Source organism: Uloborus diversus, chromosome 10 (assembly GCF_026930045.1).
Source record: "Uloborus diversus isolate 005 chromosome 10, Udiv.v.3.1, whole genome shotgun sequence".
NCBI classification, from domain to species: domain Eukaryota; kingdom Metazoa; phylum Arthropoda; class Arachnida; order Araneae; family Uloboridae; genus Uloborus; species Uloborus diversus.
This window is the reverse complement of record NC_072740.1, coordinates 41,953,398-41,976,094: the sequence shown is the minus strand read 5'-3', so window position 1 is coordinate 41,976,094 and position 22,697 is coordinate 41,953,398. Positions and strand designations below refer to the sequence as shown.

The following is a 22,697-nucleotide window of genomic DNA, read 5'->3' as shown; positions in this document are numbered from 1 at the left end:
TTGCTAAAGATTGAGAAGGATAGAAACAAGAAAAAAAGTAACTGCAGGTTTATAAACATATCCGTTACTATACAGAGTGTTTCAGAGAGGAATTTTTCCTCAGATAGAGAAAATGTTTTAAATTCGGCAACTATTTATAACTTAATTCTATTTAACTTCCATCAATATTTACACTATTTTATGCCTAGTGTGGATCGCTAAAATGTTCATGCTCACTGCAACAGAAAAAATAAATAACTGTATTGAATTAATCCTCTCAATAAACTTTGAATAACAGCAAATTAAACGAATATTTGTTGAAATCTTTTAAATCCGAAAACTGCTGTAGATCTTTACTTTTTGCAAAATATGTGAGCACCTTATAGGGATTTAGCGAAGTAATTTTTGTTTAACAACGATGCTAATTTGCCTATGCGAATTAAGATCTCCAGATGTATGGGCAAACGATGTAGAGTGAAACGCTAGAAATCTAATTTGAATCTAATATCTTCTCAGCTAATTGGTGTCATTTGAATTTTATACGCATTACGAATAATCCCAGTTTCGAAAGACCAAAGAACCTCCACCCCTGCTATTAAGTAGCTAAATAGCTAAAGTCATTAAGTTTGCAATTCAGTTTTTTTTTTAAATATCTGTTAATTGAATCAGGTATGCTGCTCTCCACTAGGTAAAATTTGTATCCATAAACTCCGAACCTACCACAAAAAGTTGTAGATTCATTATGGAAATATCACAGCTGAATGATTTTCAACAATGCATACGACACTTATGACAAATTGTTACTGGATACAAATGGTAAATTTTATCTTATACCAATGCCAAAAAACCGAGAACACAGTTACCCATAGAAAAAAACTCATTCATACGGTATCTCATGTAAAGCGGATGCAAGCTCTTTAAGCTAGCAAAAATGCAAATGAATACGAAGCGATTCTGAAAACAATGCTAAACTTCAAGGTCAGTATTAAAAGACTAAAGATCTGTTCCGATGCTGTTCAAAAATCTAAGCGAAACTGATGATAATCGGTTAGGTACAGTTACAAAGACAATGAGGGTACTAACACCTATGCAATATTAATCAGCGAGCTCAACCGTGAAGCTACTTGTCACGAAAAGTCCATTAATTACAATGTTAATAAAAAAGCAAGTATCCTAAGACCTAAATCCAATGATGCTAATGAATGATGCGGCATCATTAGATGCTATTGAATATAAAATATGCTTATTAATAGTATCTTCCGTACTTTAATATCTATATTCCGTCTGATAGTATAGCAGTTAAAAGGGAGAAGCAAAACTAGAGCTTAGGAAAAGAAAATACGGCAGCAAAAACACTAGAATAAATTGAGATAAGAGTATTAACTTGATCATTAGTTATCAATCGCTGTCCGGTGGGGAACATTGACGCAACTGCAAAAAGTAATTTTACAGGAGAAGCAAATATACAAAATTTTAATTGTTACCTTATACAAAGAAACAATTCAGTTACTGCCCATTCCTCCGAATGGGGTAAAGACGTTTGGACCCAGTGACGACTAACTCATTTTAATTTAATTTTGCAGTTACGTCAATGTTCCACCGGAACAGCGATATGTACGTATGGGTTATTCCAACTAAAGTGGTAGAAATAATGTTCGTAACTGTGGATTTGAATTCAAACACTTTCTACCGACCATTTAAAACAATCTATACTTAAATTAGTAGTGTATAGTTATGTACATCAGTATTTTATGAAGGGTTTTCAAAGATTTTTACCACTTCGTGTGAACATAAGAGTCCACAAATAAGCCTTTAAAAATAGTTCGAATCATAAAATACGATTACTGAGCAAGCATAAATGAAAAAAAAAAAAATTGTGGGCAATTTCAAGAAACAGGATTATTTAAATTCATTAATACAAATGGAATTATCAATATCAATTCATTGGGGGGGGGGAGGTTGGAGCTACCTTTAGTCTTTAAATTTAACATGTTAAAATTCAAAACAAAGTTCACGGGCATTTTTGGTTCACCCAAAAAATTTCTGGTCCGAGATACAGCCCACTAAAGATTGCAATCGGAGCACCAATTCACTTTCGAATTCCCGAGGAAATTTAATTACTTCATCTCCAAAACTGTGCAACTGTTTACTGCGATTTGTTATTTAAAAGATAATTCAAAACTGTATGCATCATTTGGAAAGATGAGTCCAATGATTTAATTTTTTTTTAAAATTTTGGTGGCAATTTAAAAAAATCATTTTTTCTTGCTAAGTTAAAAAAAAAATTGCCGGTGATCATTATCATAAAGTATTACATCCTATGAAAGGGAGAGCTCCACTTTCACGCTTAACAGATTTTAAAAACATTTGATAAAATGAGGGTTTCTGTAAATGAATATAGGCTTGGAAGTTTGAAAACTTTATTTTGTAGCAAGTGACCAGAAGACACGCTTAAGTTATTATATAACCATTTTTAGTTGCCATGATATTTGATTTTGTGAAAACAAAAAGACTACCTTTTGGCACTGCGCTAATTGATTGTGACCAGAGAACAGTACCGGCAGTAAGGTGTCGGCCGGCTTAAGACTACGTTCTTGTTTTCATAAAAAAAATTCTGGGATAAGGTGGCAATTAAAAAGGAAAATTTGACTATAGATAAAATTAAACAGTTGACTGATCTTTCGCTGCTAAATAAATTTTGAATTTAAGTCTGCATTTTCATGTAGTAAATGAAAAATCTAAAACCTGTTAAACACATAAGTGTAAGCTCTCCTTTTCAGGGAATGCAGTATTCAATAGTACTGACTAACAGTAGCGGCGGGGGGGGGGGGGGGATCAAAAATTAGGATACTGGCAATTTTGTAAAAATTAAAGTTCTATTTTAAATTTACTTTTTAATAAGACTAGTAGGAAATTGAGCTCGTAATTCCAAATGGTGCGTATAATTTAAGAGAAAATCATTATCTTTGAAACAAAAAACTGCAACAAAACATCGTCAACTGTTTCGGAGACAGTTTAAAATTTTGTTAGAAATAAAGCCTAGATCGATCTTATGCGGGCTGTTTGAGATCCCACTGTATCAAGGCCTAATATCTTTTTGGGCAGAACAAAAATACTTCTCTCCTAATTTGACAAATCGCACCCCAGGAAGGAAAAACAGCAATGGAGGAAATTAAGGTTTTACGTAATAGTTTTAAGCAGTTTAGTGTCAAATATTGCAATACGCTCTAACAGTTTATAATGTGATGCTCATTGGTTAGTTTTTCTTTAGATTAATAAAGCACACGCGACCATTCATTATATCGTTTTCACGCCACCACGCTCCAGTTATGTAAGCTTATTTTGTGGGAGTTTTGTGGAAAGAAAGAGCATTAAGTTTAGATTTTAAATCAATAGCAATTTTTTTTTCAAACTTCGAATTCTCACTTTCTTTGCCGGGTACAATAAATTTTAATGCAAAAACTTCAGACTTTGAAGGTAAGATTTTTTTTTATTTTCTGCCCGATTTGACATGGACGTTGCTTAACGTAATAGAAGGGACATTCAACAGTTCAATTCACAAATAAGGAGTCCCTCTTCTCTAGTTGACTGTAGAACTCTAAATCTAACTAAGAGCTGATGTTACACCTTTTGAACAAAATGCCGGATTTAATGCGAGTGCTTATTTTAGAAATGGCTGTTACGGTGAAGAATACGAAACAAACTTTAGGAACATTTTTTTTCGTTTCTTTTTTACACAGAATTTTTGTTGGGTTGTAATTTGATTTTTATGTTGAGGTATAACACAACTGATAATTAACACTGTTTTATTTCTGCAGTCTTAAGCCACATCTTAACTTTTGTTTTGAAGCTGGGACACTTATCCTTCCTCCAAAGAAAAATATTTTTGAATCCTTTATAAATTACTTATGTACAAACAACTGATACATAATTACACACAAATGGAAAAATCGGTAAAAGTGTCATTAATGATTATTAAAACTGATAATTCCAGAGTCACGGATATAGTTTGCATCCTTTAACTTGGAACCAAGGATGCCCATATGAGGGGGGGGGGGTGCAAATGGGGCTCAAGCCCTCTCCCCCTTAGAAATTAGAACTTCCCTCTTTTAATACTTTTTTCTTTGTAAAAACATTTCTTTTCCAGCCATTATTGAATAAGTTATTAGTGACTAAAATTTGACATTTTTAATTTGTACTGAAATCTGTTTGGAACCCCCCCCCCTAAAATTTTGCGTATGGGAACGACCCGCGTACTAGCCTGTAGTGTTCCATCAAGAGTAAAATACAACTTATTAGAAGCATATGTATATTTAATAGTTTCAAAATGTTTGATTTGTTCTTTTAGGTTAAATTACGTAAAGCCTTTACTTAAAGTTTATCGCAGATAAAATTTATAAAACTTTGAACTGCAAAAAATTAAGTTTTAAATTTTGGGAAGATATTAAATTAAAACAATAAAGCATTCAGTAGTACATTTCATTGTTGTCCGACATTCATTTATTCCACCGACATACGAGTAGTTCTGCGAACTCATTAAGCATGTGAAATATTCGAAAACATTCCAGCTTAAGTATTGTCATAAATGATTTTATTGCATAATCCCGGATCTAAGAAGCATATTCCAAGAAATTCGGCTTAATAAACAGCTAGGTTTCCTTTGCAATTTTGTAAACGTCTCAGATGGATAACATGCAAATCACGTGTATCTGCAGCATGGGTGTTTTCGGCTGCAGTGACCTATAGCAGTGCAGTGAAAGTACACACCCGAAACTTGGGTGCGCCGCATTGAAAAATTTAAGACTTTCGTATTTAGTTCAGTGAACTGTTACATACGATCTCTGATCCCTTATTTGAGTTATGACGCTATAATGTAGCTCAAATAAATTTGAATCGCTCAATCTTTTTGTGCAATTATGAAAATTTAGTGCTTTACAGGTTTAAGTCAATCTATGAAACGTGTAATTATGTTTCTGATACATCTTTCATGCCAGGGCGAGAAGTTAAAAGAAAACGGTTCTTGAAAAGTTTGTATTTTACGTTTTAGTTGCGAGAAATTATAGGCAAAGTTAATAAGTGTAATTTAAATTTATTCTACGCTGTTTATTTGGCCAAACTAAACTTGGTCAATTATCTTAATTTTTGGAGATTTTGTAAAAAGAAGTTTCATTTAAAGGCTCATTACTTGTATTTTAATGTGCGCGTTGTTCTTGCTGAGCTCAAAATTTCTGTTGTTGTATAAGAATATGCCACTATTACGAAAGAATTACCTTGAAATATTTCAACTCCGTTGAAAATTACTATTTGGAATAATTACTTGGCAATAATTAGAACAAAAAAAAATGAATGTTTCATCTTAAAGTTCATGATGGCTCGGTAAGCTCTAATTCTGTGAGGTGAAAAAATTTATAGCAGTTTATAAAAAGTTTAAAATTCCAACGAACTCTTTCTATTCACTTTTAGGAGCCACTAATTTGCAAGGAAATAAACAAGTTTCGTTTATTTCTATACTTATTTCTATTTTTTCACTATTTACTTGGAGGACAATTTTAACATTAAATCTTTCTTATGCAATACATTCAAGATTATATAGCTTTCGAAACAGAAGGTTTTAATGCGACGTTTATGCTACGATACTCCTTTTGTATAGGAATGGCACAATCTTGTAAAAATAGTTCAAACGTTGTAATACTAATTTTGTAATATCGCTGCAAAAAAAAAAAAACACAACTAATGAAAAGACACCCATTTATCTTGTTTTGCGGAATTCGACAAGAGCCTTATATCTGTTACGATAAAGGACTTTTCACATTTAACTCTGGATAGTCTTTGCCTGGACAAAGAAAAGTGCTGCCGTTCAAAAAAGAAAGCTTTCAGATAGTCTTTTGTATTGCTCTATAGCCAATTCAAAAACCAAACAAAGCGAAACAAATAACTAGGTATAAGAACTCTTTTTAGGAATTGAAACTTCTTGTTCGGCTTCATAAAAGCTTGCCAAAGATTAAGTTTACTTAAAGCGTGCAGGAAGTTTGAAATAGAATGGCAATACAAGGAACAATCGATTTCCATTTCTTATGGAATAGAAATCCTCTTCATGGTTACACTGCTTTTGTAATTATTCAAAGAGTTGAGTTTAGTATTATATTAACACAATGAATGAAGCTGTGATTAAGTGAATTGTTTTTATTACATCAGCAGGCAAATTAGTGGTTTGATTGCAGAGCTTTGTTAATATTGTTCTGCAGAAAAAGTATCTAATGGCAAGATACAGTTTGTTCCTGAAAATTGATAGGAACGGTACAATAGGGATTGTCACCTACTAAGAGAATAAATTATACTCCTTGACCTAAATTTAAGAGAAAATAGAAGATGAAAGAGAGCGATTCGTACAAACTTAAAGTCTTGTATAAAGGAGACAACCGCAGGGGTACCCACAGAGGGGGTGAGATTATGGGACAAGTTGCGCCATTAAAATTTTGGGGAATTTTTTGTAATTTAATTTCATTAAAATCGATTTATTTTTAATTTAAATTTTTTCTCTTTATTGAATTTTATTCTGTTTGCATTTTATTTCCTTTAGCTTGCGTATGTCATTAGCGTAGCACAGAAGTTTAAAAAAAATTAAAACTAAACAAGTAAAAAAATCCAAATAAAAAATAGCTAAACAATAAAGGAAAAGAGGGTTGAAAAAATTAATTTGTGGCATTGAATTTGGGGAGGGGGTCAATCCCGAACAACTGATTATAAAGACAAAATCCGCATTATAGTTTGTTTTTATGAAATTTATGTGAGGACATTGGTTCGAAGAGATAAAAATGTTAAAACTATTCCGAATGAAGGCTGAAAAATGTTTTGGATGGCATATTAAATAGTTGATTAAAGATAGTCTGTGCGGCCAATTTAAAATTGGTTAAATTCACCCTAAATTTTCTCTGAGAATACTCGCCAGAACTGTTCTCTACTATTCCTGTGAAATTGAGATTTTCACACAACTGAAATTCGCAGTAACCTACGCTATAAATTCTCTAGAAAAATCCCTTGCTGCAAGGGCCAACAATTAAGTTTCAAATTCTCGCTTCTGAGTCTAAACTTCTAACACAAATGTTGTAATATCCCGCTCTAAAAATGTTCAGTTTTTCAAATTCATAATTGATAAAGTTTTTTCCTGACGAAGGAAAATTTAGTGCTACTTTTCATTAATCTGAAAGTACCGCAAATAAAATATTCTGCCCAAAAGCTGCTTCAAAATACTAATGGATACTTATTTTATTTCAACACATTCGTTGAGAGTATGTCACCTTTAAAGAGAAGTACTTCTACAAAAACAATTAGATCGGGAAAAGGGCAATGATTAATCAGCTTGAGCATTCACGTTCCTTTTAGTTTTCTGAATAATTACAGCCTCCGCTGAAACTTAATCTATCAAGGTGTTTATGTAGTTGTATAGTTAAAAAAGTATGTGATATCACAGTTTTATGTACTTTTTCTGTATATCTACTTAGAAAAAGCAAAATTTTGGCACTCAATAGAATAAAGTCAGGATTCCTAATTCTGATCTAATCAAGAAAGGTGCAACTTAAGTTTTGAGCATCTAATAAGCTCAAATATCTTACCAAACAGCAGTTTGAAATCGTTTGAATGCACTATTTGGTCCTTAGATAGTTACGTCCCATTATTTTTTTATTGAAATCTGACAATTTTCTAACTACATATAAAGAATCCAACTTATGATTCTTAAATGAATGGGAGATATTACAAGGAAAAAGTGAAATTATGATCTTGTTTAGGTGAGCAGGATTGTCCTGTTGGCAAGACTTCCGACCGTAAAGTTCCATTTCACTGTAAAATTTTGAACACCCTATTTTACAATATGAACCTTAAAGTTTACTTAAATTTTTAATACTGTTCTGAAGTCCTGAACAGTTTTTAAGCACTGTAACAGACACTTGAGCAGCATGACAAAATATACTACACTACTAATCAATAAAACCTCTCAAATTACAGTCATTACTCTGAAACGTGTTCCAGTAGCTAGTTACTGTCTCCCTACGAATCTAGATATTCAAGTTTCTGCACTGCGATCTCTAAGTTTTATTGAATAAATTAATTCTACACATACCTTAAAAAGTCTGTCTTTTTGGAACCACACATCTTCCTCCTCTTCCTGAAAGTCTGTATTTAGTTCATCACGGGATCTCGAAAGAATTTTCCGTCTGCTAACCATGGTATTGGACCCCGATGGACCGCAACTGGAAGAAAATTATAAATTTACAGTACGAGCGAAAGTACATATTCGATTGCTTTGTGCAAGAACGCGACACCTCATAACGTTTAAGACTGAATTAAGGTATTTCGTGCATACCAACAGGTAGCATAAGTACAGCAGCTACATTGAACGTACTCTTTAAAAACCTTAGATTTATTCATTCTTCTACAGGAAATTGTATTTCATCTGTTAGCATTTCTGTTATCCATGTTTAGAATGGTATATATTCAATGTATGGACACTCAGTACGTTTATGCTCACAGTTGCAAATTTTAAGAAGTTATTAAAATCTGATTTTGCAGTTTTCATTTAAATTCTTCAAAACAATTGCAGATTGATTTTTTTCACATTAATTTTGCTTTGCTGCAGAAATATTGAAAAGAATAACTGGATATTAAGTTTTACTTTAAATTTTACGTGTTCAATATTTCTGTGGAATCATTAAAAATTACAGTAAAACAGCATCAGAGTTGATATTTACTATCAATGTTTTAATTATCATTTGAAATTTTAACGTGATCAAATGTGCCGGATTTTCAGGAACGTTTCTCATCTTTTTCGAGAAATTTTGCAACCACTTCTAATACTTTAACCTACTTTCCGGTAAAAAGTAAGAGTTTAAAATATCTCAAATGTTTCAAAAAGCGATCAAAAATTAAAATTGGAACATAAAGTATTTAAAAGTAAGGTTTCGAGTTGGAGAAATGTCCGTAGGTAGTCCTTCCTCTCCCTAATAGTCTTTGATGGAATATCCTGACGAACAAGTCTTTAGTTCTTGTCCTAAAAAGGACAAGAACCGGGAACTCGTCCTATATAAGACAAGTTTAATCAAAGAAATACAAACTTGAGTTGATAATACTCAACCTCAACATTGGGTAACGTTTCCTTGCGCGATTAAAGAACAGTATCATTGCTTTTTTTCCAACCTTCTAGTAAAAATATGGAGCTTATTTGGAAAAATTTAATAGTGTGCGGATAAATTTAGAAGCTAAGCATTCCAGAATATTACTCATTTATGTTACAAGTACTATTCACTCAAAATAAATCTAATTTCCACGCGACATATTTCGAGCAGAGGAGGGAGAAACCAAACAGATTTCCATCAGTCTGGGATGCGGTTCTTGCTCAAATGGAACAAAGGCATTTCAAAGACTAAAGGGAAAGGGGTGTTAAAGAACCGTTATCAAGGTTAAATCTCGATGATCGAGAGGTCAGTTCCATTCAAAGACCAAAGGAATGGTTTGGCTTTAGTGCGATTAACAAAGATTAGACTAGTCTATATATGTCCCAAGATCGTGAGGATAGGATTTTTTAATGAAGTAAGGCCATTCCCATTTGGGCAATCTTAATGTGATGAGGAAAAACCATCAGCATAGAATTGCTTTTCCAGAATTGATTTGCAAATGGACAATGGATCTTTGATGTAATTGAAGACCTTCAATTTCGACTGTGTAATACATTAAGCGAGGAGCTGCCGAAAACAATGAGACTATTTTGCTTATGCCTGGAATTTGTGGACACCAATAATTTTTAGCATATTTCCGTTTCGTTATAAAGGGCCTAACTTTATTAACCCTAGATAACTAAATTTTAATCCGTGTTTTCTTAATCTGGCTACAAAAATAGTCTCGTGCTTATTTCATACGAATAAGCATAACTAGAGAATCTAAAAACATTCAAATTTAAAATTATTAAAATTAGCAAGAAAAACTTGCTATTGGAACAGATGTTGCGCATGATCTGCAAATAGCCTAACAAGAGCCTGTAGCATTTTAGGTAAATAAGATAAGCGAGAGATTATTTCCTGTTTTTCCGAATAGAGGTCCGGAAATTTGATGGCAATATACTGAGTTTATTTTCAACTCCTTCAAGAAAAGTGGTTTGCACTAAAAATGTTATTGAGCAATCACGATTGCTTATTGTTCTCACTTGACTGTTTTGATGTCCTATCATTTTATTTTCCCACCGCCACCCTACGCACTATCACCGTTGACCGGCTCCTCACAATGCTGCTCCTATAGCGAAAGTCGTCTCCAGGTTGCGTCCATGTCCTACACACACGCACACAAACACATACACACATACACCTAACTACCCACGCATTCATGCCTGCACACAGACACAAACACATGCCAACACACTGATACACATACCCCCTACACACATACCCTCCCCCCCCCCACAAACACACACGCCTACATACACTCGTGATTGCGAAAAACAATTTGAATTCAAGATGTCAAAATTCTTTTTTTTATATTGTCTTTACCCCAAGAATTGAATTTTATTAATACAGAAAAGTCGATATTTAAATTCAAGTTAAAAAACAGACTTAATTCTTGAACACATATTCATATTTATTTTTTTAAATGAACTAATCGCGCATGCTTAAAGGAATACATATGTTACTTTATTTTACTGGCATTATTTTCACTATTTATGAGACTAATACTATATCTTTCAGACTTTTGGGGGAACATTTCAACAAAGTTCATTTTGCACAAAATACTACTTTGATGATTTAGTTTGAATATTCAATGAGGTAAAACGAGACAAAATTTACATTTAGCAATTTAAAATAAGCATCTAGTATAATGCTTGTGCATTGTGAAACAAATTTTTAAATTTACATCTCTGCCATTAATTAGCAATATACGAGCTACAAGTAAAAAAAGATGAATAGAGTAGCATTAGATTTCTTTAAAAATCCAAAATTTATGAGTGACCATCGTACAATGTACAGCAAAACAATGCTCAATGAAAATCATTTAAGTTTTTCGCATTTCAGTGTGACAACAGACGCAAGTCAAATAGAAACCAGACATCAACTCGCAAAAAAAGTGCCATAAGTTTATATTTATTACGGCACAATAATGAAACTTATTGTTGGTTTGCAACAATATCAAACAAAATGAGATGTATTCTCCTTTTAACATTTAATTTTGTACCATATCACCTTCATTATTCCATTGAAAAATATAGACTAGCATTTTTTTGGAGAAATAATTCTTGTTAAAAGACGGCTGTAAGATTAAGAGCACGGTTAACGTTGTCTCGTAACTAAACTTTTCAAATTACACTAGCATTGATTTGAGAGTTTAGTTATCCTGTGTCATAGTAGAATTTACCCTGGTAAAGAGCGATTTACTATTTATTTTGAGCTTTAAAACTGAAAAATTTCACCCAAAGTTTAAAACTAGCTATTAAAAAATTACTAGAAATTTGTTTCCATGTTCCAAACAGTATTCTATGCTCTTCAAGTGTTCAACTAATTTTGAAGTTCTTTTTAAATTATTTCTAATAAGTTTGACGGATCTTGTAAGGACGTTAAGAAAATCGAAGAAATAAAAACCGAATGAACATTAGGTACTAACATCGTAAGCAGTAACTTATTGAAATACTGGAAATTTGCAATAGTGCCACTTGGACTACGTTTTTTCATTAAAAAAACAATTGAATTCTCTTAATACTCGCACCATCGAAACATCAGAAAGTCGTAAATTTAAGAAGTACTTGTTCCTAACTATTAAGTTTTGCAATAAAAAAAATGAATGTCTTGTTTTACTGTTAAGAAAATCGATAATTAGATAACTTCAGCTATGACTGGGCATAATATTTACCTAAGGCGTGCGGAGTTCGTGCACTATCTGAAATACATAGTCGAGTATAACAATCATTCAACAATGCTAATGTTTGAAAATACTGGAATCAAGCAAGACCACTGGTACTTGAAATGAAAAGTGTTATGGTTTAAGTATTTCCGAAAATAAGCACTTTGAAAACATGGTAAGGGTAGACTATGCAGTCAATTATTCTACTAGCTTATCGGCAATTTAAATGAAGTGAACGGGGGATTTTATAGCGTAATTTGAAAGCCACAATATCGCAAATGGCTCATTAATGTGGCTCTCATTTTCTCGTAATTCATTAGTGATAGTTGGAATCAATGGGAAGTTGTCTCGTTTCTTTCGCTGAAATTTCAAACGGCTACCATCTTTGATGAAGCAACACAAACCTAGAATATATCGATGTTTGTTGCGTGAGCTGCAAGGTTTCAGGCCGATGAACCCATTTAAAAAGCTTTCCATTTCTTTAAAATCAAGACTTATGTTTTCGCAATACCTCTTGAATGCGCAGCTATTAATCTTCCATTTCAGACAAGAAACCTACTGAATCTCTTCACTCGACCGGTTAAGAAGTTCTAGAAACCTTAGATTGGCATCCTTCTTACAACATCGAAATGAAAGCACAGGGCCTGGTCTAAAATATTAATGAAGGGTACGCGAGAATTACTCTTGCTCTAGGCTACGTAAGCACTACCAAAAAGAGATAACAGCAGTTCGGAATTTATGAACTTGGACACTTAAGCTGCGTTATCGACAGCATCGATCTTAGTCCCATGAAAGAGACACGAGACTGGAATCTACTATATTAAACTGAATCTTATCTTCCAAGAGGAATTTTACGAAGTGACCTTGGCTTGAGCGTCATAGTCGTCTTACCGGGATTATCTTTTACATCCAATGACTGCCACTTCTAATACTAATTAGTTGTGGAAAGTTGTGAAAATAAAGGGATAGTTGACTTAGTGTTATTTTCTCGGTAAATGGCTTTTAAACGTTTCTCAAAAGAAATCCAAGTGCTGTACTTTTTATCTATGACTGGATCAGGACCGCCGAGAGCCAAGGCGGCTCCCTCCCCCACCCCCACAAAACTAGTCAAATTTATTCCACTCCAATTCCGAGCCGGGCCGGGCCCCCTCAAGGAACGGACCCTTAAGTTTCTGAGGCTGACATGGCCTTTCGTCATCCCTGGACTGGATATAGGTAATAAAAATTAGTTTCTTGTTCTTTAGTCCGTAATACTAAGCTGGAAATATTCCTAATGGGAGAGGCCCATACCAGCTGGCAGAAAATTTGTTGATACAGTAAAACCTGTAAAGTTGACCACCTTTGTAAGTTGACCACCTGTCTATGTTGACCGCTTTTGTCAGGAACGGAATTAGTCCTATCTCATATAATAAAGGAAAACCTCTGTAACTTGACCACCTCTCTATCTTGACCACCTGTCTATCTTGACCACTAATGTACGCCAAATTTGGTTTGAAGTATTGTAAAAAACCCTTTCTAAGTTGACCACTTGGTTTATTTTTTTAAACTTTCTTTACAAAATTATTTTATTATATTATTTATTTATTTATTTATTATTATTATTATTATTTTGATAGCTTTCCAAAAATGTTTTTAATGCTTTGATGAGAGACTAGCATTTTACTAACTAACCAGCAGCATAAAGCTTATGCTGCTCTTTATTCTCCTAACTTGTTTTTCGTTTGTTGTTCTATTTGAGATAGTTTTTTGTACTCTGTTCAATGAAAATTAGGTGTCAGTAAAAAAGTTCAAAGTCTTTTCTTTTAGTTCCAATATGTTGTGGCAATACAGTAATTGTGCTAAAAAGAGCAGGCCAGGATCTATACATTTTGGGCCCCGCTGCAACAAAATATGTAGGGGCCCTCCTTAGTGGCCAGCAGTGTCTATTTGTAAAGTGAATAAGTTTTAGCGCTATTTTTTTTTTCCTTCAATTTCTAGGACCGTTAGCCCCTTTACGGACGCGATCCCCTTGCTTTGCGGGTACGCAGATCTGGGCCTGCTAATGAGTAAAGTGACATGTTTCTGGTGCAAGGGATTAAGAGATAGGATATTTTAATTTTGCCTTTATGAACTGGGAGAGTCGCGCTTACTGCTCTTTGTGCTATAATTTGTACAAAAAAGGCTTGAAAAAGAAAGTTAGTTGAACTTGAGATTAATAAAAAGTATGAAATATTATATTAAAATTAATTGAAAATGGAAAAAGCCAGAGAAAATTAGTCGGCACACATGGAATTTCTAAAACTACAGTGTCTAATATAGTTAAAAACAAGGAAAAAAATAACAAAATTATTTGAATAATATTTTTAATTATTGTTTTACTTTCAATAATGTTAAACAATGAAAGTGAGTTGAACAGAAAGAATAAGGGTGAATTACTCAAAAAATGAAAACATGGTGCTAGAAATGACAAAAAAAAAAAAAAAAAACATTACCGCCCTTTATAAGTTGACCACCTGTCTAAGTTGACCACCAAAGTACTGCACCGCGAGTGGTCAACTTACACAGGTTTCACTGTACCGAGAAAATATGCAATCGGGAAGGAATATTGCTGGTCATCTTTTTACGACAGACTAACACGTTGACTGCCAACTACGAGATAACTCGCAGATTGAGTTCTTTTCTACGACGGCAACTACGAGTTATCTCGTACTTGAAATGGCGATTAAATCAAGTTGTCATTTTAGGCCAGATTTCTGAAATTTGCCGTGGCAGTCAATGTGTTATGCTAAAAAGCATACATTTCATTAAAAGTTAGTTGTAAAGTTTCATTGTTCATTCTAGAATTGTGCAGCTTTTATCGAGGGTAACATAGCAAATTTACGATTTACACATATAACTAAACTTGTTAAAATCAAATTTGAGAGACTTCTTTATTGCTCAAAAACACATTAGAGTCACGTACTCATCTTTTCAGAATTCAGATAGATACTATTTAACGAAAATGCGTTTACAATAAATAATGCTAGAAATCGCGCAAACACATTCTTGACAATAACTTTATTTTTTTTAAGTCCAAAAACTCATTATCTTTCATCACCTATCATTTCTCTCAATTAAGAAATACAGTAAACCTTTGTTTAAGCAACACATGAGGGTAAGGTATGGTATTTGAGATCGGAATAGATATTAACATTTTAATATACTTCAGAAAAAGTAGCTGTATTGCATAAAATTTAGACCAGAAGTTCTAGTGACAACATTAAGTAGCAGTTACGTACTTCGCTTTTCATTTGGGAGATTAGCTTTATATACTACTAGCGGTACCCGCATGGCTTTGCCCGTAATAAAATATTACGAGGTCATTTGATTCGCGTGTATATTTAGTTAACGTCTACAATGCGTTATTTTTATTTTTTTCAAAATCTCTTTATACATTTGGCATTTTTGAAAACTTGACATGCAGCTTAACAGAAACCAGGAGAAGCCTTAGAAATATTGTAAAAGAGGAAAGAAGTTTCCCTTCCTTACTTAAAACGCAAAAAAACCTTTTTTCCCAAAATTAAACGCTATCGAAAGAACGTTGAAATAGCAATGTTTTAATAATTTACTGAACATAATTCCATAAAAATTAAGAAAATAAAAGTATAGTACCTTTTCTTAACAGTTGAAATAATTTAACTTAAATCTTTTTCAATAAAAGGATAGATCGCCAAAATAAGCACGTTTGTAAAAATATTTGACAAAAAAGAGTAACGAAACAATCAAAGGGAGTGAAAGACGTAACCTTGGTAACGTACAAATTTAATTTCAGCTTCGAAAATAATTTTCATTTATCTTTCATTTTATTTTTGAGTTTGATCATTTAGAATCGTTCGGCTTGCTGAAGATAAGCCTTGGATGTTGGTTTTCGCTAAGCGATTAATACTGCCGTCCTAAGGCTCGACAAACTTCATACACAGACAGTTCCAAGCTTTTGAATGACCTAAAGCTTAAAAATGAACGAAATATTTCTCCCCCATATGATCATATTTATGTGAAAAATGGAGTAGGAAACTAAAAATCTAATTTTCAAAAATCGTTTTGAGGTGCACACCCCCATTCTGCAAACTAATTTTGTGCCAAATTTCATGAAAACCGGCCGAACGGTATCGGTGCTACGCGCGCCACAAAAACCTAGAGATCCAGATAGATCCAGACATCCGGACCTTTAGCTTTATTTTATAGTACAGATTCTTTAAGTGATAAAAAGGTAAAATTTTATTAATACTTACAATTCCCAGAGTAATATAGTTTCCTCTTTTTACCAGATTTTAAAATAGCGTTTCAGAGGCTTTTGTTCACCTCTCGTCTTTGAAGTGTTTTTCATTTCCTTCACTGAATAACTTTTTTTTAGACGCGTTAAGAAATGTATCAAGGAACTCTGAAGTGATCAGAGCAAAAACAAGGGGTTTCACTATCTTTTCCATTTCTTGCCCTACATGATCCAACTAATAGATAATTTAAAATTAATGTCACAGATAAGTTTTTCCATAAGCTAAAGCTGTCATAGCAATGGTGATTTCAATCTACAGAGATAAAATTGCTTCCTCATGAGCTGCTAGAGTTTGCCCTCAAATATGACCCAAGCAAGTTTTCTGCCATTTCAATCGCATAAGATAAAAATTTGCATGCCGGCATGTAACTTTTATTATCGTTGCGCAAAGAGTTAAGTGTTACTTTGGCACAGTAGCGCACAGTAGCTTTTGAAGTAACCATTAACATTCTACGCGGTAAAGTTACAAAACAGATATCGCCGAAAACCGCCGAATATGTTTGCTCCATATTTTCACTGGATGAAAAAGTGATATGTTTTCAAGTAAAGCGATGCCGATGAACTTCCTACGCATTCAGCCGTAACTTTCGATTAAATCTGATCCATGCTGGGGTAATCTAACCCTTGTTTACCATCTTTTCCACTACCGCGTTCGAGATTCATAGGAAGACTTTCTCCCGGGCGCTTTTGCATAAATTTATGATTTCGGCCTAGTGAATAACTGTCGATCAGTTCAACGGCACATGCAGTAAACATGTTGATTTTGGTTTTTGGCAGAAAAGTCCGATTGAGCACACATTTCTTCGAAAGTGTGATTGCACTGTGGGAAAGATTTTTGATCTCAGTATTGCTTTTGCTGAAGAATAGCTATCTAGTTTGTGATTGCTTTTTGCCCAACACATTTTGTTTTGGAAAACGACTAAGTGAAATGCATTTTATGCTGCAAGTAACATTTTCTTTTCGAAAAGAAATCACCTTGTGAGAAACACATTTCGAGAGAAATACTGAAGTTAATACAATACCCTCGTTACACGAGTCCTCGCTACATCGCTTATTCGGAAATTCCTCGCTTTTCGTCTCCCGAAAGTTTAAAAGTCATTTTAACCGATGAACAACTTATATTTTCTATAATTTATTTCAGTTTCAAGCACATTTGAAGCAGTGAGAAGCAAAGGGATGTAAATGGACATTAAAGTTTTGAGTGAAACGAGTTTAAAGTTGTGGGTCTAGGTAGGCTTTCATTGAAACATTTTTCAAAATCATGCTGTATAGCAGCACCTACCAGGGCTACTAGTACTAGCTCTTGTCCCAAGGCAGGAGAGGTTTACTTACTACTTGTACTGGTTATCGCTAAATTTAATTTTGCCACTTACATCCCTTTGCTTCTCACTGCCTCATTTGGTTCCTTCAAATATTTAATTATTTTATTTAAAACTGGTATGCTATATTTTTTTATTGTATAAATTATCCTAATATAAATTTTGATAGTTGCAGATGGGATTTATCTGTGCGCTAAATAAATCCTTGCTTCTTATAACGTCTGCTATGTCGCGATTTTTGATCTCAAACAAGTGCGATAAAACGAGAAGTAACAGCATTTCTTTTTAGAAGAATTGATACTTGATTAAAGGAAGTTGGGGAAACATTTGAGCACTGTACATGCTGTTTTGGCGATGGCCACATTGCATCCCTGTTTTGCTATTATGTCAGCTGCCTAGTTATTTAATTCAAAATTTGCTGAAGTTGATCTACTCATTTCTTTTAGAATTCATTTTACTCAAACAATTGTGTAGTGCTTACATGCTGAAGGTCTCAGAATTTGAAACGAACTGAACTAACACTACTTGCTCCAGTGAGCTACTTCATTTAATTGCACTATGCCAACAATCGGCGCAATTGATCACATAGCGTAATTTAGCAATGAATTAGCTTAATTTAGCAATGAATTAGCGTAAAGCGACTTTTTCATATGAACCTTTTCCACACTCACAACTCGAGTTATGAACATATGCGCACACGTTTAACTAATTAAGAGATACTGAAATGATTCGTTAAATAAAATAAATTTAAAGTCGGTTGAGTCATCCGATGGTTGATGAGTCTGTAAAAGGATCTTAATTTCCAAAAGTATTATTGGTCTACTATTCTGCCTACCTACGCAAGAGGCGTACCTCTAAGTTAACTTCTCGCACCTAGCATCTGAAGTATTATTGCTTCACACTGTTTCATTCGTCACTGTTTTTATTCTAGCTACCTTTTCTTATGCCTATTTAGTTGATTCTTACTTTTGTAACTGTAGTGTAAATCGAGCAAATGTTTGAATGAAAAAGAGTCAAGATTAGGGTAGTATTGCTCTTCAGCAAATTGTTGGCTATTGACAAATACAGTAAACTCTAGATTATCCACGGGACCGAGTGTCGAGAACATTTATTTTCGCACGAAAAAAAGTACCAATAGCTTTTTTTGTGGAAAATTTGCAAATTTAAACTTTCTTTAAATTTATTGTTCCTTCTTCATCGTACATACTTTTACTTTACTGATGTGTTCTGTTGTGCAATACAAAACATTTTTACTGTACTTTAAGTATTTACTGTTTGTAGAAAGTATTACGCACCAATGCAGTTAAGTTTGAGGAAGGACAATTTTTACCTTCTGTCACATTTTAGCCTGTTTGAGGTTTATCGCGATTTTTTTTATCTGTGGCACTTTTGCCATCGGATTCCACGGATTATCGGAAGTTTACTGTAAATTTAGTTTGAGGATTTCTACTATATAAAGAAATCCTTCCAGTAATTGCAGGGTCAGTTGAGGTTAAAGGAAACAAGAGGAAGAGAAAAATCACCAGTGGTACTTTAAACTTGACTGTTGGTGAGTGAAGACTAGGTAACATAGGACATTCTGAGAGTTCCACATGTTTTCAAACAATTGTGAAGGTCTCTTGTTTCAAGAATGGCATTGAAAAATGTTTAAAATTTAGTGATCCAGCATGTCTACTTGACGAGCAATTTAGGTAATTCCAATTACTTCACATATCCTGTACTCTTGGGTAAATGGAAACAACTTCGTTTTTCATTCTTCCATTTTCATTATTTCTTTTGAGGTTTAAATTTTTTAAAAATTACAGCTTTGATTATTATTTTTTTCATATATTCGGCGAATAATTCAAAGAGAAAGAAGGATATAAAGTTGAGACATTGAAATTTTTTCTCTACCCTAACCTTCTTTATAAAATACAATCGTTTGTGAATCAAATTCAAAAATGAAATTATGCAACAAATAAATAATTAGTAAAAATTAAAGTGTGGTCTGAAGATTGAAACCCACACTTGTGTAAATTTGAAAAGATAGCATTCAAATATTTTAGTTCATTAGAGAACTGATCATTGAAAATACAGCAATTAGTAATTTAAAATAATCCACAAAAGGGAATGTGAGGCAAAGTGAGTAAGGCAGAGTGAAATGGTAAAATATTTTATATAGTGCCACTTATGTTTCGGCAAGTTTATTCTTGTCAAAACATGAGTAAGCGTCGTGCTACCATTTTCAGAATTTTATTCTTTAATATTTTGTGGTATATCAAAAATTACTTTGTTATAATTAAACGATCAAGTAATAAAATGTAATGATAAAAAATACAAATGTATTAACAGCAAGTATTTACTGATAGACATTTTTTTACTTTCAATGTTGAGTACAATGTCAAGGGCATGCTCGGCAAAAGTGAAAAACATTTAGTTCATATTACTCATACATTAGATCATTTATACGTTCATTCATATGCATTTATTCACTTTTTACAGATTCTCTCTTTTTCATTCACTAGTTTATTCACTCATTTAACAATTTATTCAGTTCACTTTTTAATTTTTTTAGTACAAATCTTTTCCTTTATCAAATAGAAAAAAAATATTTCATTAGAAAAACAGTATCTCTTTGTCCCATATACTGGGAGAAGTGATAATTTTCCACTTTTATTTGAAGGTACAAACTTACTGCGGAAGTTAATACTTCGATGCAAACTTAATTACAAGTTACATTGTTCTCTTGATATACTGTTATTTAAAAATACAATTTTTCATTTGGGAAATTAAATTTGTTTAACTACTAATGCCGCCACACATTAAAGTGACATGCAATAACTTCATTCATATACATTGTGAAGAGTGAAAGAAGCTATTTAAAAACATGTTTTCAGCTATCCAATACATTTTAAAATCTCAACTTATTTATACGAAGCACAAGCAAAATGAGACAAAAAACTAATTTGCAAGGAATCTTACTGAACCAGAGATAGCAATCAGCGTTACATCTGAAAATTTTCTAGAGTAAAAGTAGTTATGCATCTGCACATACGCATTTTTTTAAATGTAATTATTATAATCACCCTATTTATCATAATAAACATTTGCTTTCTACACAAATAATGTATGAAGTTTCTAATAACGAATCTTCCCTCGGAGAAGGAATCATTAATCCCAAATAGTACGAATTCAAAGCTGTTAAAGAAAAATTTAGATATGTAATTTAAAACTATAAAACTTTCAAAAGTGCCAACTGAGAGTGATAACTGAAAATATAAAAATTCTCTTTCGTTAACTACAAATTGAATCGAGCTCACATTTATAAATCAAACCCAAGAATGAGATATCTAGAAAAACTATCCAATATATACTTAGATTAAAACATTTTCTTATAGTTTAAAACTAAATCTCGAGGCTTCGAAATCATTTGTAACAGCTCACAACTTAAGTTTTACATACGCTGCTGAGCGTAGTAAGTACTTACTAATTTGAGGAAAGTGATTGTTTCGACAAACTAAAAAGTTTAATAGTACTTACAAGAATGGAAGCTCAATATAAATACAATCTGTTGCTCAAAAGCAAAAATTTCCCATACATTAGCAAAATGAGAGGTCAGTTTAAAACATTTAAGGACATTTCACACTAGTCATGTGTTCCGTGTGTAATATTTCACGGCAAAATTAGGTATTTTTTTACTGTAAAAATTAAAACCCAACCGTTTTTAATTACCTCCTTTATCCATTGATTAAGAATTCTAATAAATAGTATTATTTACTTTCTTTTAATTTTTGTTTTGTAACTTATTGACAAATATTTTTCCAGTACCCGAATACTTTTGATGAAAATACTACGAAAATAAAAACTATATATTCATAATTTCAATAGACATATTTAAAAATTTATTTTTTACATGTTGAAATATAGGAATCAAATAATAAGCCTTCAAACTATTTTACAGCATTTAACTCTCATGGAGAGTTTCAGATGCAAAGTCAAACACTGCAGAATGAGCATTAAGAATATTTTACTTGTCATTTGAATTGCATTACTTTTTTCACTTTGAAAATATGCCAGGTCGAGTTTGTTTCTAAATTCATAAGAACAATTGAGATAAAAATCTTAAGCATTAATTTTCCAAGAAAGCGCATTTATGATCAGAAATAATTTTTCGCAAGTTTGTTAGAAATGTTTTTATTTTGTTTGGGGAAGGAATAAAAATTCTTTTGAAACTGTAATACACTTAAAATTAAATATCGTTCATAGAGAAAAATGTATCATTTTTACCACTTGATTATACACAAGTACAGATGAATTAAAAAAAATTAAGTTATCGCTTATATCTAGATATAAAAAATTAAAGATTTCTTGAATAAGAAAAAAATGCAGTGTTTTCTTGACAATTTGCTTTAAAGTTTATTTTTCATTTTAATCATATTAACAGGAAGTATTACCGATAATTTTTCATTGAGCTAAAAAAAATCTTAAATATTTGCGTTGACTTACTAATTATGCAATAAGGATCACAACTCTATAGAAAAAAAATTGTGCATTAAAAGTAGAAAAGATTTATAGTATTTACATATGAGTGACTAAAAGAAGCGAAAGTAAAATTTATTGAGAACTATGAAAAAAAGACCGACCAGTATGAAATATGCAAGGGAAAGAGAAAGGATTTTATATTTCCCATTAGATAACGGCTTTCATGTCCAAAAATTTGAACTGGTTGTTCAAAACTGCTAATAAGCAACAAAACGAGCTGCGGAATTGTGTCTCAGGTAGCTCAAAAATCTTAAAATGAAAACAAGAAAAGACAAAACTCTTACCTTCGTTTAATTCAAAGCGTAAACCAAAATGGATGAAGATTAACGGTGTCCAAAACGATAAGTATCCACTAAAACTCTTGTGACAAAACACTTTCAGTTTCCGAAGTAACGGTAAATTGACGATCCACTACCTACAGGTGGTGAAACTAGAATCGCAATGAAAAGACTTTCAACCATCGCTGCGACGGAACGCTATTCACTGACGTCACAAAACAGGTCACGTGTCCAGGCGTTTTCGCTCTCGTTGAAAACTTCATCCAAAACTCGTGGCAAGACAATAGACAAGTATGAGTTCAGGATTAAAAAAACACGATAACTTAACGCCAAAACAATTCAGTTGATCCCAGAAGGGAAATGGGCGAAGAAGCCAAATGATAGCGGATGTGCAAACAGAAGCACAATTTAAACTTTATCAACTACTTAACT

At 32.8% G+C, this 22,697-nt stretch overlaps 1 protein-coding gene across 1 annotated transcript in view; it reads right to left on the bottom strand.

The window, feature by feature from the left end:
* Positions 1–22,410, bottom strand: part of LOC129231433 (uncharacterized) — a 61,888-nt gene extending 39,478 nt beyond the window's left edge. The window contains exons 1-2 of the mRNA XM_054865747.1: positions 22,272–22,410; positions 8,099–8,228 (exon numbers count right to left, since the gene is read on the bottom strand). Coding sequence (XP_054721722.1) covers positions 8,099–8,203 — 105 coding nt within the window. The 5' untranslated portion in view covers positions 8,204–8,228; positions 22,272–22,410. The remainder of the gene's footprint in view (positions 1–8,098; positions 8,229–22,271) is intronic.
* Between the last annotated feature and the right edge of the window lie 287 nt (positions 22,411–22,697).